We start from the raw sequence: 14,885 nt of genomic DNA on the forward strand, positions 1-14,885 counted from the left end.
ACAATTTGGTTAGATAATGCTAGAAATTTGGGTATCAAAATTAGGATGTGAGATGACAATAGTAATAGGTGGAACGAGGCTCTTATCGGAATGTCGTGTGGTTGTCTGAAATGAGTGTTTTCTTTGTATCAGTGCCTCGATTTGGCTGCAATTTCCTCGAACAAACGGGTGATATCGTCATGCATGGTCCTTTTCTTGTCTTGGAGACACGTTAGTAGATCTTCGCCGATTGGCAGGTCTTGTGCAGCTCGAAGTCGCTGTGTAAGGCGTGAAATCTCGATTTTCAAGCGCATGCTGATCCTACTCACTTCAGAATTCACGTTCACAACCTGGTATTCCGGCGAAGGACGATTACTTGCGGGGATGAGAGGTTTGCGACTTAGCTGATCATGTTCTGAATCATCTCCACTGCTTGTCACATCAATCACAAGATTTGATAGCCATTCAGGCCGTGCCTCTGTTACTTTCTGTTTTTTCCAAGATCGTGTAATGGGACGTGTTGTGTGCTTTCGGATGAGGTTGACTTTGTCGATATCATTGAGGGGCTTCAGATCTGACTGTTTGGGTCTCTTTGTATGTGTATCTTCAGGCGCATCCATCACCATGTCCTCCGTTAACGGGACCGTTCGACCTGTGCTTTCGAATGCGTCTCTCAAAAACTGAGCATTGATTCCGGATTCCTTAAGTACATTTTCGTAGCTATAACCGAGTCTCACAATATCGTCAATTGCATCGCTGACCTGCTCTCTTCTTTCAGCAAGCATAGTGTCGTATTTCAGTTTCGCTTTCTTATCAGAAATAGACTGCAACAGTGCGATTTTCCTGTCTGCTAATGAAAGTTGCGAATCCCCTGCCTTAGCCTGGGTGAACAAGTTACCTTCTAAATTGGAACCATGATGATTATTCATTGATGTCTTCGACGGCAGCAGTTTTGATGCTCATCGCTGATTATTGTAGTTGAGACAATATCCGATTACTTAATTATGTATACTACTACTGCCGTGATTTAGAAACCTGACAGTGGCGAAATGGTTATCAAAACGTTTACTGCGTCTCGCTAGGGCCCTCGCTTCTCTCATCTGAAGGGAAAGGAGCACTTTCTTATAGACTTTACATTATGCGAACCGATCATTTATGTTGCTGCACTAACCAAACACATCTTCTTCATCCGGTTCGAGCTCTTCATTCTCTACGACCTCTCCGAACTGCAAAAAGTGAACGGGACGATGTAGTTCGTTGTAGAACTCCAGTGGCACATCAAGTTTTAGATCGCTTATTTTGTTTGAATCGAATGCCGCACCCATGAAAGCATAATTCCAGATACCAGAAGACGGTACAAGAAAATAACCAGTAATTCTATCCGAAAGCATCAATTGTGCATGCTCGCTGAAAGCTGGTTCAAATCCTTCCGGTGTTCTGACAAGTTCATCCCTATCGGCCGATCCCCATTCAAACCCGTCGTCTGACAAGGTGTAAGCCGATAAAGAAACTGAACCCGGATTGAGATACACGGACAAATCTATGGCATCTCGACGATTGAGAAACAAGCTGGAATGCACAGAAACCTCGGGCGCCGTCATATATTTGAGCTCTTCACTGTTGCTGTGCACCCACCCAAGCAGTTCTAAGTTTTGAAGATATAATGAGTCTTCTGATAGCTGACTTAACTGGATGGTGTGACTGTTGCCAAGCTGTGGTACCATCACAATTGTCTTGATCTCTTTTACTTTTTTATGGTCTCCCGCAGCGCTACCAAAAATGAACCCTCCAACTTGGGCTTTGGAGTCCGATATTTCAACGAACTTCTTTAGAAGATTCTTAGGAAGGATATAAACATTTTTCTCCTCCACAAACTCTTCTGATGAGAGATATATCGTTCTCAAACGCATGTACAGCAAAGAGTTAGATATTGCCCTTTGACGCCATTCGTTGCTAGAGCTGAACATTTGATTCTCATAATTAGTGGATGTGACAACCATAATTTCTTCGCCTTGAGCATTTGTTTGCTTTATCTTTGTTGCTACGGCGGATTGCTCATCCACATTAATATTGTTGCTTGAAGATTTAGCAGCTTCTATCTCTGCCATTTGTTGTCGTTTCACGGACGGTGCTTTGATATTTTGGCCCAGAATTAAATCTTTGATTTCCGTCTGCGTCAAAGAAGCGATGTTGACATTGTACTTTCTTCCATATTCATCCAAGATCAAATCACGCAGTTTGCTCTCGATTTGAATCCATTGATTATCGTTGAAAGAAGGCCATAAATGATGCTCTTTGATAGGTATCGTTGGATCACTCTTTAAAATCATCTGGGCCTTTTCCTCATTGGTTCTCAATCCTCTTAGCAACAAAATCAATCTCGAAAAAGCAGTGTATGAAGATACACGGTCTAGCCAATCATCGTAAATGTTAAAAAGAACCATTTGCGGCTCAGTAGCTTTCATGACAACATCCGAGAGCTTCTCGATAGCTAAAGAAGCCGAGAAGGGTAGCTTCAGCTCTGTAGGTCTAATAGAGATATTAGGAAAATCTAACATGTGCACCTCAAGCGGATCGAGCATTGCTCTTCTTGTTACAATGATCTGCTTGGGTTGCTCCTCCTTCGGTAAAGATCTAATCAGAGCACTTATTTCTTCTGCAGTTTTCCATTTGGCCAACTGACTTAGACGTTTTTGACCTGCCCACACCGATGTGTGAATGATCTTAAGATAGAGTTCTCCAGTTTTTGGGTTTAGCGTGAAGATACAACCGTTAATAGGTTTGGTTGCAATGTTTCCCTCATAGGTCTTGTGCACAGCTACTCTGTAAACGTTCGTATCGTCAATGAAAAACTTTGTGTCATCCGAAAACAGTTCCGCGTAGTTGGAGGAATTTAAAAAAGGCTCTTGTGTTTGAGACTGATAAATTTGAAGTCCTTTCCTTATTCTTTCCCGAAGCACGTATAAGGAGGGATTAGCCTTCATTATCGTTTTCAAACCATTTTGCATCAATGGTTTTAGGCCCTCAAACCAGTTACCATAACAATCATACATATTGTATGCGAGGTCAATACCCACCATTACACCTGTAGGACAAGGATACATGCTGATATTGTCCGTTGTATAATCCAGAAATTTGGCTCTCACATATCGAGAAATATCGTGAGAATCGTAATCACCATAACGAAGTTGCACGTCAACCCAAATTTTACCTGTATTCGTTGCATCATATCTGTCATTTGTATGATGAAGAAGAGATGGCCTTGTAACATTCCAAGAATAATTGCTTTTCAATAAGATATCCGCGGCCGATGAATTCATTTTATATGATTTCCTCGGATGAATAGCCTCCTTATCCACAGACTCAATCTGCAGCATATCCATTTCACCATCAATAATTTGACAAATATCGAAAACAATACTCTCGTGAATCTTCTGCCACAAGTGAGCTCTGAAAATCTGGATAAGCGAAATCTTGAGAGTTGGAATTTTTCCATGTAAAAAAATTCCTGTTAGATCAAGCTGGACCAAGAAACCAACGTATACATTGGCCCTGTTTATTGTTGGTGACCACCATAACGTGAAACGACGATTAGGTATTTGGCTCAGGCCTGTCCGTTGTGCGTGTGTTAGTTTTTTGAACTGCATGGAATCTTCAAATCCGGATGCTTTTTCCCAGAAAAGGCCTTCCCATGAACTGAACCCGGTGCCTTTAAACAGGGTGTGTTCAAGGATTGTTTCGATTCCTCCTAAAGCTTGAATGACGTCGGTTCTATAAGCATTTAAGTTCCAAAGCTTACCGTCGTGGTGAGTGTCTGTCCACCAAAATGGATTGTTCCGTTCCAATGAAAATTGTTTGAAATCCAGCCTTGCTCGATACCCTTTGTTGTAAGCTAATGTGTGGCGGTCTTTCTGAAACAAAGTACTTATACGAGGAATACCACGATCCCACGATCCCTCCAGTTCTTCAAATGCAAGACGGCGATTCTGTTGTAAAGCCTCTTGCCTCTTTGCGACATAATCGGTCCATACTCTTTGCGAGTCAAGAAACTCATTCTCCCATGTTGTAATATATCTAAACAACGTTGGAATGAGTTTGTCCTCCTCGTGGGTCATTCCTGACCTGAAATGTGTTATTCCCGTCTCTGTCTGTTTGGACCAGCTTAGATCGGAAGCTGGAATTAAGATGTGGGATGCACTCAACATGCCTAAGCCGCCGAGCTCCTTCGGAGTATAAAAAACTGCGGGCGGAAATCTTGTCGGCATTTTAGAATTGAGCCCCAACTTCACCCTGTTTTGAATCCTTGTTTCACACTTGACCAGTACATCTAGAAGAGATTCTGTAGCCACAATCGCCTCTCGATAGTAGGCAAATAACGAAATCAAAGCGGTATTCCACCTTGCTGTAATTTTCGTAAAGGTGGTTGAGCCGGATGCCATTAAAATACCTCTGATTGTATTATTGAATTTTTCCACATCTTCGTCAGAAACCTTCAAAAAAGCCTTTGCAGTCCTTCGTTTGGTATCTTGCTCAACAAGATCCCATACTCCCTCATCTGTTGATAACACTTCTTCGCTTCTTGCGTTGGGAAGTATCCGTACTTCAAAGCCGCACATGGTGAATAAGAGATTAGGATTGGTCTTACTGTAAACGGACAATAAGGAGCTTTCCCATGATATGTTCGCTAAAGACGAGGGTACACGACTGGCAAACTCCCAAAATACAGCTCTGCCTAAATTAACGTCGTCCCGGACTAATCTCATGCGAGAATCTTTTGGCCAGCACTTTTTATTGTTATATCCCACTGCATTTTCAAAGTTTGGATCTGGGTTTTCCGATAGGTAGTCCTGTACAAGCTCCTCGGCTTCATATTCCTCAAAGTGAAGAACAATATGAATTTTGTCAAAGTATCTGCAGTATAGCTTGAGCGGTGATCCTTTTTCGACATCTAAACTTTTAAACTGCAAAAATTCGTTTGGAGAGCTTGGTGGTCCGGCCAGCTCAGAAGCCCTATCAGGGCCCAGTATCAGAAGATCGATCATGAGACCATAGAATTGATAAACGAAGGAGGAAAATTGAAGACCTCTAATGAGACCATACTTGTTAACATGGCTCATATCTTTGAAATTCAATACTACGTTGTTCTTGGCAGTGATGTAGTCGGCCAAGTTCGGGTCCATGATTAGTCTCAAAAGTCGATTGAGTACAGTGAAGTCTATCTTCTCTACCATTTCGTCCAGATTTGTCTGTAATATGACAGTTGATTGTCCATCCGACACGTCCCAAATACCATTCAGGTTGTTAATGCCTTGAGTCATTTTGTAAACCAACAAGGGAGGAATTTCCGCATCGCTCGGTTTAATCCAGTTTGGAAATAAATGTCTCCGATCACCTTCGTACCACAGGTATTGGTCAAGGTATGCGTCAGTTATCTTTTCTAAAGGATCCACGGAGTAAACAGGAGAAATTTGAAGAAGCTCGTCTTTCATAGAAAGATCAACAGGCTTAAAGACCCGTTGCGTCAAAAGATATTTTTTTATCCGATTGAGTGTATTATGAGGATTGTCGTAAGCTTCTTCAATCAACGCTAATTCTTCTCTTTCGGTTGCATTTAGTCGAACCTTGGAAAAATAAGCATTTTTGAGATTTTCAAGTGCGAGAACGAGAACTTTGGTATCATTTTTGTAGGTTAATGGAGGGAAAGGAATAGGTGAGAAATTGTTTGTCTCTAACCAGTTTACCATTGCTTTAAAGATGTTGGTTGCAGCAGTTGGGGTGATTTCGGGACCATTTTTTTCAATTTTCTGCTGGCGTTCTTGCTCATACTTCATCCAAAGGCGGGTCAATCTCCCCAGGTTTTTCCGTACAACAGTTTTTTCGACGTGAGCACCGCGCTTGATGCGATCACGATTATAATGGGCAGCAGAAACCCAGCCGTCAGCTTTGGCTTTAATATATCTCTCAATAATTGCCTTGACAGGCTCTGGCATACCGGACACATTCCATGCCACGTTTGCCTTCCAGCACCGCCACGCTTCGCTCAAATGCTGTAGAATTGTCTTAGTTTTGTTCTGTTTCATCCCTTCGGGCATCATGTCGAGTATGTCATTCATCACCGCGGCTCTCAACTCGAGGTCGTAGTATGCGTCTAGACGTTGCTTCGTCGCTGTCTTGACGACTTCGCTAGATCGACCTTCGAACTGGCGCGCCAGAAGGTTTCCAAGCCAACGCTCCAAGAGTGGAATAATACCCCTCATGAAAAATATCCAAACACGCCAGGACGGATGCCAGAAACCACAGCCAGGACCTTTCCCAATGATTCTGTTGAAGCGATGATAGATGATGTGTTTGATATCTTTACAAGCCCTGATTTGATGCATGACTTTATACTTGTAACGATAAACACCAGTCAACTGACCAAGGTGGTTTAAAATGTAATTGATACCGTCAGCAAGTTGAAAAGCGTCAACATTTCCCAGTCTATGTTGAACATGGGCATCCACCAGAAGTTTCGTAGCCTTTAAAATTTCTCGAATTAAGTGAAAGGCATGGCCAAACCTCGATTTCTTGCGCTCCTTTGTCGTCAGTGTCTTTGTTGGTTTAAGATTGAAGTTGTAATCAAGATGCAAATAAGTTAAGCCTTTCCTATGAATGAGCAAATTCAACATGTTGAAGCCTTGGCTACATACTTGCAAGCCTGCTTCAACCCAATCGATAGTCGTTTGTTGAAAATACTTGGTATTGCGAAGACTTTTGAGTAACTTCTTTTTGCCTCTACCTGACGATCTCGAATTTGTGAGTTCATTCAATACGTGATTTTTCAGCAGCTTCTGGTAAGAAACCCTTACTTTGATAGGAAGATCATGCTCCGGCCTCTGCAAAAACCATCTTTTTATTAAAGCCACATCTTGCGACCTGATTGTTTTGCCCGTTCTTCTATTAAATGGAAATGGTGCATGATATAAAGAAACAGCATCTTGAGTCTGAGGAGACTCTAAATTCAAATCTTGCAGACACGCCTCAAATTCCGGTTGGAGACTGAAGTCACTGGATAAAAGACCTGCCTCGGACTTCTGGGATGTCGTATGAATTAGATTAAAAGAAGCGTCAAATCGGAAAGCCTGGGCTGTTTCATCGTCGCTTCTGCTAACACGGCAACTAATGGGATCATTGTACCAGGAAAGGCGAACTTCTCGGGGGCGTGGATTGTAGAGGTGAGGAAAAGCAACCTTATATGTCGTTTTTATGGGAATGCGGAAAATAATGCGATCAAGTGAGCTGAAGTCATCATAATCGCCGTCTTCATCTTCGGGAAATAAAGGTTCAAATTTTGGTCCACCTGGGATGGCATTGTTCAAAGCTTTAGCTGTGAAAAAGGAATCGTTGTTGAAAAGGTATCGACTATTACCGTCTTGGTCCTCTTCCAATAGAGGCGATGTAATCCTATACAAGTTGGACATAATCTGTAAATCGAGTCTCCAACCTTTATAGGACGAGCCGTTGATGTTGGCTTTGCTCTCGAGTAATGGCCTCGAATCAAAAATCCAGTCCTTTATAGCGGCATCCTCAATTTCGTCGAGTCGCAGATTGATAGCATCTAACGGCTCGATATGTTGTACATGTTCGGAATACGAAAGAGGAGGCTCGTCATCATCAAACGGCGGAAAACGCATACGTTTGAAATGTCGCCGATCTCTTTTCTCGCGTCGCATAGCAATCCATGCAGTTGACCATTGGGCAGCGAAAACGGGCTCTATCACACGCGGTATTTCATTAACGAAGGTCAAAGCACCAGTACTATGATACAAAACCCTCACTTCCCGAACCTGTTCCCAAGGCTGTGGCATGTTTTCTATGAGCTTCAGTATTGCGTGAGGCATGTACTTAAGCGCCCCAAGAAATGCTCTTCTGTCAGGGTCAAATCGCTTAGACGTCATGTCCCTGTGATCATTGATAATTTTCCTTAGATGTTCTGGTGGCATGTCTACCTTGTGTGAATGTACCAAGCCACGTCTGTGTGCTTTGGACTTGACTTTCGTGGGGGTTCCTTTTCTTTGAAACTTGTTTTTCTGTAAGTTTAGCCACTCCGTACGCTTGAATCGAAGCGTTTCTTTCGTAAGGTTAACTCTTGGGACACCAGATGGAACTGTTTTTCTCCTTTTCATTGAGTGATTATCTAAAGATGCAGGAGGAGGTGATGGCTGCCGCTTTGAAGCTTCGTCCGTGGGAAATTTACGAGTTCTTGGAGGAGGTGGTGGAGGAGGCACTGGAAGCCCATCAGGACTATTTACGGGACTGAATGCGACGGAGCTCCTCTTCTGTGAATTGCCATTTAATGTCGCCGAGGCTCCTTTGCTACTGCCATGTGCTACAGAGTTTGTTTTTTGCGTGCTGCTATTCAAAGCCGTTTGACGGGGACCTTTGAATCCTGGTGGTGGTGGTGGAGGCGGTAAGGAAGACCCTGCTGTGAACCCAGGGGGCGGAGGGGGAGGAGGCAGGCCGCTCATGGAACAAAGTTGTTTTACGCAAATGTATCGCCAGGTTCCAGGTTTTGTTCAGTTTTTTCTGCTGTACCTGGTCTGTTTTGTTGGCCTTACGACTAAAACCTGAATGTTCACTTTCCCACATATATCGTGTGCTACTACTATATTGAATTGCCAAAATTTTTGAATAATTGTCACGTGACAAAGAGCGAGCTTTGAGGATAAGTGCTAATCCATTCGTCTTCTGCACTCTCGAGCTAAAGCACGGGCTTCTTCGATCTCTTGAGAAGATCCATGCGTTACATTGAGTGCGTATTTGTAGGCTTCTGCGAACTTTTTGTGTTTTGCTTCATGTCTGGCCAGCCAGAGACTAGCCTTCGTTATTTCGTCACTTATTAAACCATCTGACTGCTCTTGTGCTTCCACGCACTTTACCATATATCCTCTACAGCTTTCGATGTCTTTAATTTGCTCGTGTAGTATCGCGAGTCGGTATAGAATCGAAATGTCTTGGCTGCTGTTGAGAGACAGCTGAAGTGCCCTGGAATAGCATCTGATCGACTCATCGATACTGTCGACCTTCTCGTAACAGCTAGCCAGCGCCTGCCACATGCGCTTGTCAAGCGGTTTGAGCGCACACGATCTCTGAAAGTAGTATAATGAGTACAGGTGCATGTCCAGCACCTCATATGCCTGACCTAGCCCGTACCAGGCTTTGAAATCCCGCGGGTTGATGTCAACGGCGCGGCGGTAGCATTCAATGGCGGCGTGTGAGTTTTTCAATTCCACAAACTCATGACCCATCAATGTCCAGGCGCTTGTGCTATTCTTGTTTAGCGTCAACGCACGGCGAAAGTACATGATGGACTTCTCGTGCTCTTGTTTGGCACTATAGTAATTCGCTATTATGCAGCAAGTTTCTGCTCGAAACCTATCGACTCCAGAGGCAAACTGTGCAAGGTATGCTAGTTTAGATGTTTTCTGCATCACATACAGAATGTTGGAGTACGTGTCCATGTCTTCCAAACGATATGGATCCAGCTTTATGATCTGGTCAAAAATCAATCCGGCACTAACATAGTCCATGTAGTGGTAATTGATGAGAGCGTGCTGAGTCTTCAGAAATGCAAACCGGGGAAAGATCAAAAGCAGGTAGTCCAGCTCCTGGATGAAATCGTCAATATTTCCGTTGAACTCTTGAAAGACTGATAGTTTGAAGAATTTTAGCATGATCTGCGACTTTTCCGACGTCAGTTTTTCGTTGAGAACCTTTAGAAGCAGCAAAGATTCGTCTGACCGTGTGATGCAACTAATCAATTCAGTCCAGCATGTCCAATTGTATGGGAAAAGCGACAACGAAGATAGGAACGAACTGATAGCGTTCGAGGGAATGTCTTGTAATTTGTACAGCACACCTTTTAGATAGTACAATAGGGCAAATCCCACGCTCACTTCTTCTTCTTTTTCTCGGTTTTCTGATAGGTACTGATTGAGCTCCTTCAGTATCGCAGGCACGCTGGTGGAATCGCCATTATCGAGATCGGCAGACTTTTTGTGATGTCCATTATTGCCAGCTTCGTAATCACGAAACCTTTCTATGCTTTCTCTGCCTTTGCTGTCGCCATTGACATTGCCAATGCCTTGAACGCCCTTCACGTCTTTCGCGGTCAGCATGTTCTCGACGCTTTCCTGGTTTTTCTTGTCCCAGGAAAGAAACTTGCTGTACAGTTTCAAAAATAAAAGTTCGGGGTGGGTGCTGTCAGCCAAAAAATATGCGCATCGATCGAACTCTTTGCAGTCAAAGAGCGTCGACGCCAGTAAATATTGATTGTACTCGAAAGTATCCATACTTGGACTGGCCTTCTCTGGCGATTGCTGGGGAACAATAGCTTCAGTGTTACATCTGTTTCTTAGTGGAGACTCATCCATTTTGGAAAAGTCGGTGAAACTCGTCGTTGGCTCGATTACACACATTCCCCACAGCGCTTCTGCAGACCATTTCGCGGAGTTGTATAACTTTAGTCGTGACAATTGTGAGGACGAGTATGTTAGTTCTGTTTTGATGTCGCTAACTAATTGTACAAATGGCTCGTCCATTTTTACAAAGCCCTTGCGCCCCTTGAGGTATGTATTTCGTCAGCGCGATGCTCGATGATGCGATGTTCTATGCACAAACTTTAAAAACTGTAATTAAGTCAGGTTTATAGCGATTGTCAGGTATACACAAATACCAAATTTTTGAATAAGATACTTTGAACGGGAGAGTCAAACGAGCCTTGGAATACCTAACTTTGCCAATGAACTCCAAGAACGTAGATTTGATGCTAGATGGGCTTATTGCGACTTTAAAATCCAACCATCAGCACTCGAACGAGTTGCTTGATAATTTAGCATTATTGATTGAAGAGTCTGTTGATGATGTGCACAAAATGGAAGCATTGTCTGCTATGAGACACACCTTTGGCCAGTTTATCATGTCTATGGCAGATCTCAGGGAGGAGCATACAAATGTCATCGAATCCTACAACACCAAACTTAAATTGGGGCCGTCAGCCGACGTAGCGAAGAGTAGACTTGCTGTGTCTGTTGATAGCGAAGGAAACGAGTCGGAACTTTTTCAGCTAGTATATGAGATGTGTGAAAACTACAATCTTCATATGGAGCACATTAATCTGGTCGGGAGGTTGTCTTCCAAATTGTGCGATCCAGCGTTGGCTTCGCGAAGCGCTGCTGGGGACCGCGACGATGCTTTCGATCTCAAACAGATACTGGAAGCCTATAACTCTCTTGGGGATGAGGATGTGGAAGACACGGCCAATTTGAAGCTCCAACTTCTTCGCTGGACAGACTCAATGAAAATGGAGAACGCGAGGTTCACTTTAGAGAACCAGCACATTTTGCGGGACAAGCTGAAGAGCATAACTGCAGAGGTAACACAATGGAAGAAGAACTACGAATCTGTGGAAAACACGATGTTTGGGGAAGACCCGCACTCGATCATGCAGACAATTCAACGAATCCAAAAAATGAAACCTCAGCTAGTATTGGCAAAGCAGGAAGAAGACGTAGACATGTGTTGAATGCAGTTAGTTCTTCCAGTTCTGAGAAGACTATGCCACTTCTTAGATGACTTGCAAGCTTCCTGACAACCAGCAACCTTTTCTCTCCACAAAGACTGTCACGTGACCTGCTCTTCACTTCAACTTTATTGAGCTTCAGTGCATATTCAAGTGAAAGAAAAGCTCATCGTCAGAGCCGGACGCCCTTACCAGCGACAGGGAATCGACTATAAGAGTTTTCCTTCAAGCAATGAGGCTGAGACCTCGTCCGACGGTAAGCAGAGAACTTCGATTTTGCAGATGGCTTTCGAATGCGCCGGACAATGCACCAACGGCATCAGACAACGAGTTTTGGCTTCGTAAACTAGGAAAAGGTCAACGCAGAGTATCGCCCTCTACCGAAAACGAAAGGAAAGGCAATTGCATGGAAGCGGGAACTACTGCAAAAGAAGAGACCTCTTTTCAAATTGTGTCAACTCCACCTGAGACGCCATACATCAACGTAAAAGCCGCACTTTCCCGATTCACCACTGTCAGTTATCTACAGCCAAAAACCCAACGTCATGCACAGACAAATCAATTCGTCGATCTTAAAGTTCTCAAACTGACAAGTGGAAAAGGTGGCAACGGCTCCGTTTCTTTCTTCAGGGACGCGGGAAGGGCGATCGGACCGCCCGATGGAGGTGACGGAGGAGACGGCGGTGGAATATACGTTCAAGCCGTTGAAGGGCTGAATGGCCTTGCCAAACTGAAAACCAGCTATAGAGCCGCTGACGGCGAAGATGGAGCTGCAAGGCAGCTCGATGGGGCTCGTGGCAAGGACGTTTTGATATTAGTTCCGGTAGGCACTGTGATAAAGTGGTGTATGGACCCACTAACAGTTCGTGATGCCGTTCAAGCATGGAGAAGAGGAAATAGTAGAGTGGCCCTTCGAGACGCTATCAATCAGCAAACCGTGGATTTGCAATGCACGGGGCGTTTTGAAATGGACCAGAAACCTACCCATATTCAGTTGTTTCGTGATTCTTATGGACCAGGTGAAGGCTGGTATTTTAAAGGCAAAGACAAGGCTTATCACGAAGATAAGTCGTGGTTTACAGATTTGAACGATAAAGTGAAGATCTATGATTTGGAAGCTGCCGAATCTGAGCTCAGAAATGACAGATTTCCCCTTTGTGGATTAGACCTAGCTAAGCCTAATGAAAATCCTATATGCCTTTTGAAAGGTGGTAAGGGCGGTCTTGGAAATATGCACTTTCTTACAAACGTCATTAGGAATCCGCGTTTTTCCAAAGTGGGAAGAGACGGCCTTGAACAGCATTTCATGTTTGAGTTGAAAACTCTGGCAGATCTTGGGTTGGTGGGCTTACCAAATGCTGGTAAATCCACCATACTCAATTGCATATCCAACGCCAGGCCTAAAGTTGGTCACTGGGAGTTTACAACCACTCATCCAAACGTTGGCACTGTCAAAAGAGGTTTTGACGGCGTCAGTTTTACCGTTGCTGATATTCCAGGCATAATCGAAGGCGCAGCCAACGACAAAGGCATGGGTCTTGAGTTTATTAGACACATCCAGCGATCGAAGGGATGGGCAATTATACTCAGCCTTGGTAATGCAGACCCTTTGAAAGATCTGAATCTGCTAATTTCAGAGCTGGGTGGCCTCGAAGAAGTTTCCAAAAAGAATGTTCTTGTGGTGTGCAATAAAGCGGATATCGGTCATGAGAATCCCGCCAGTCAGAGAAAATTCAACATTATCCAGCAGTTTTGTCAAACTCAAAAATGGGATGCGATACCCATAAGTGCTCTCAAGGAACAGAATATCGATCTCTTGTTGCAAAAGATGGCTGTGTGTGCTGGGAAGGTCTGACCTGGAATTCGTCACGTGAAAATGTTTGAAGGTCTATTGATGAAAAATTACTTACAGCATAGACATCATCCCATCTCATCTCATCTCATCGGTGGAAACAGCTTCGAGCTTATGGTGGTTCACAAAACGCATTAGAATCAATAATTCACAAGTTAAGATGGCAAGCGTATCTGAAAACAGCGGTAATTTCGCTGACCTTAAGGTCTCAAAATGGCTGGTCGAAGCTTTGCATTCAATGAAAATCACCCAACCAACAGCTATTCAAAAAGCATGCATTCCTAAGATTTTGGAAGGAAGAGATTGTATTGGGGGTGCAAAGACAGGTTCGGGTAAAACTATTGCATTTGCTGCGCCTATGCTCACAAAGTGGTCTGAGGATCCGAGCGGAATGTTTGGGATTGTCTTAACTCCAACCAGAGAACTTGCGATGCAGATTGCCGAGCAATTCACAGCACTGGGGAGTTCTATGAACATTCGGGTTGCACGAGTCGTGGGAGGAGAGAGTATTGTCGATCAAGCACTTGAGCTTCAAAAGAAGCCACACTTCATAGTAGCCACGCCAGGTCGGTTAGCCCATCATATCATGAACAGTGGTGACGATACCATTGGTGGTTTAAGAAGATTAAAGTATCTGGTTCTCGATGAAGCAGATATTCTACTGACTGACACATTCACAGATGACCTGGCAACGTGCGTTGGGGCCCTACCACCAAAATCCAGCCGCCAGAACCTTTTATTCACCGCCACCGTCACAGATCAAGTCAAACAACTGCAACATGCTGCAGCTACTCCGGGGAAGCCGGAGCTTTTTTCTTACGAGGTTGAGAAGATGGACGATGTTGCTATTCCTAGGACGTTGAAGACAACATACCTGCTCGTCCCGGAGCAGGTCAAAGAAGCTTATCTCTATCAGATTCTCACTAGCAGTGCATACAACGAAGCCAGCGCCATAGTGTTTGTGAATAGAACGGTGACGGCCGAAATACTGAGAAGAACGCTGAAAGATCTGGACGTACGAGTAGCCTCTTTACACTCACAAATGCCACAACAGGAGCGTACCAATTCTCTACACAGATTTCGCGCAAATGCCGCCCGTGTGTTGATAGCCACGGATGTGGCTTCGAGAGGTCTCGATATTCCTACTGTTCAGCTGGTGGTCAACTATGACATTTCCGCAAATCCTGACACATTTATACACAGAGCAGGACGTACTGCTCGTGCTGGTAGGGCTGGTGAGTCTATCTGTTTTGTTGGCCAGCGTGATGTATCGAGAATTGAAGCTATCGAAGAAAGGATTAATAAAAAGATGACTTTATTCACGGATGTGCACGACACAGCGGTCATCAGGAAAGCACTCAACAAAGTGACCGCTGCTAAACGGCAGAGCTTGATGGCCATGGAGAAGGAAAGTTTTGGTGAACGACGCAAGATAAACGACCGCAAAAACGGGAAAAGGACTGTATAAGCGATAGTATCACGTAGCCAGTGAAA

At 44.0% G+C, this 14,885-nt stretch overlaps 6 protein-coding genes across 6 annotated transcripts; 3 read left to right on the forward strand and 3 right to left on the reverse strand.

Annotated features, from left to right (window-relative positions):
• Positions 1–128: 128 nt before the first annotated feature.
• On the reverse strand, positions 129–908 carry LALA0_S05e09340g (LALA0S05e09340g1_1; the record flags this gene model as incomplete). The annotated part of the gene is made up of 1 exon (XM_022772513.1): positions 129–908. One exon carries the CDS (start codon positions 906–908, stop codon positions 129–131), a length of 780 nt encoding a protein of 259 aa, XP_022628829.1.
• Positions 909–1,145: 237 nt separating this feature from the next.
• Positions 1,146–8,486, reverse strand: PRP8 (LALA0S05e09362g1_1; the record flags this gene model as incomplete). Its single annotated transcript, XM_022772514.1, has 1 exon — positions 1,146–8,486. The coding sequence occupies one exon, from the start codon at positions 8,484–8,486 to the stop codon at positions 1,146–1,148; it is 7,341 nt and encodes a 2,446-aa protein (XP_022628830.1).
• Positions 8,487–8,690: 204 nt separating this feature from the next.
• Positions 8,691–10,559, reverse strand: CDC23 (LALA0S05e09384g1_1; the record flags this gene model as incomplete). The annotated part of the gene is made up of 1 exon (XM_022772515.1): positions 8,691–10,559. One exon carries the CDS (start codon positions 10,557–10,559, stop codon positions 8,691–8,693), a length of 1,869 nt encoding a protein of 622 aa, XP_022628831.1.
• A 200-nt stretch (positions 10,560–10,759) lies between these two features.
• Positions 10,760–11,542, forward strand: THP2 (LALA0S05e09406g1_1; the record flags this gene model as incomplete). Its single annotated transcript, XM_022772516.1, has 1 exon — positions 10,760–11,542. The coding sequence occupies one exon, from the start codon at positions 10,760–10,762 to the stop codon at positions 11,540–11,542; it is 783 nt and encodes a 260-aa protein (XP_022628832.1).
• Positions 11,543–11,771: 229 nt separating this feature from the next.
• On the forward strand, positions 11,772–13,394 carry MTG2 (LALA0S05e09428g1_1; the record flags this gene model as incomplete). The annotated part of the gene is made up of 1 exon (XM_022772517.1): positions 11,772–13,394. One exon carries the CDS (start codon positions 11,772–11,774, stop codon positions 13,392–13,394), a length of 1,623 nt encoding a protein of 540 aa, XP_022628833.1.
• Positions 13,395–13,551: 157 nt separating this feature from the next.
• DBP8 (LALA0S05e09450g1_1) lies at positions 13,552–14,859 on the forward strand (the record flags this gene model as incomplete). Its single annotated transcript, XM_022772518.1, has 1 exon — positions 13,552–14,859. The coding sequence occupies one exon, from the start codon at positions 13,552–13,554 to the stop codon at positions 14,857–14,859; it is 1,308 nt and encodes a 435-aa protein (XP_022628834.1).
• Between the last annotated feature and the right edge of the window lie 26 nt (positions 14,860–14,885).

The sequence above is a fragment of the Lachancea lanzarotensis genome, scaffold LALA0S05 (assembly GCF_000938715.1).
Source record: "Lachancea lanzarotensis genome assembly LALA0, scaffold LALA0S05, whole genome shotgun sequence".
NCBI classification, from domain to species: Eukaryota; Fungi; Ascomycota; class Saccharomycetes; order Saccharomycetales; family Saccharomycetaceae; genus Lachancea; species Lachancea lanzarotensis.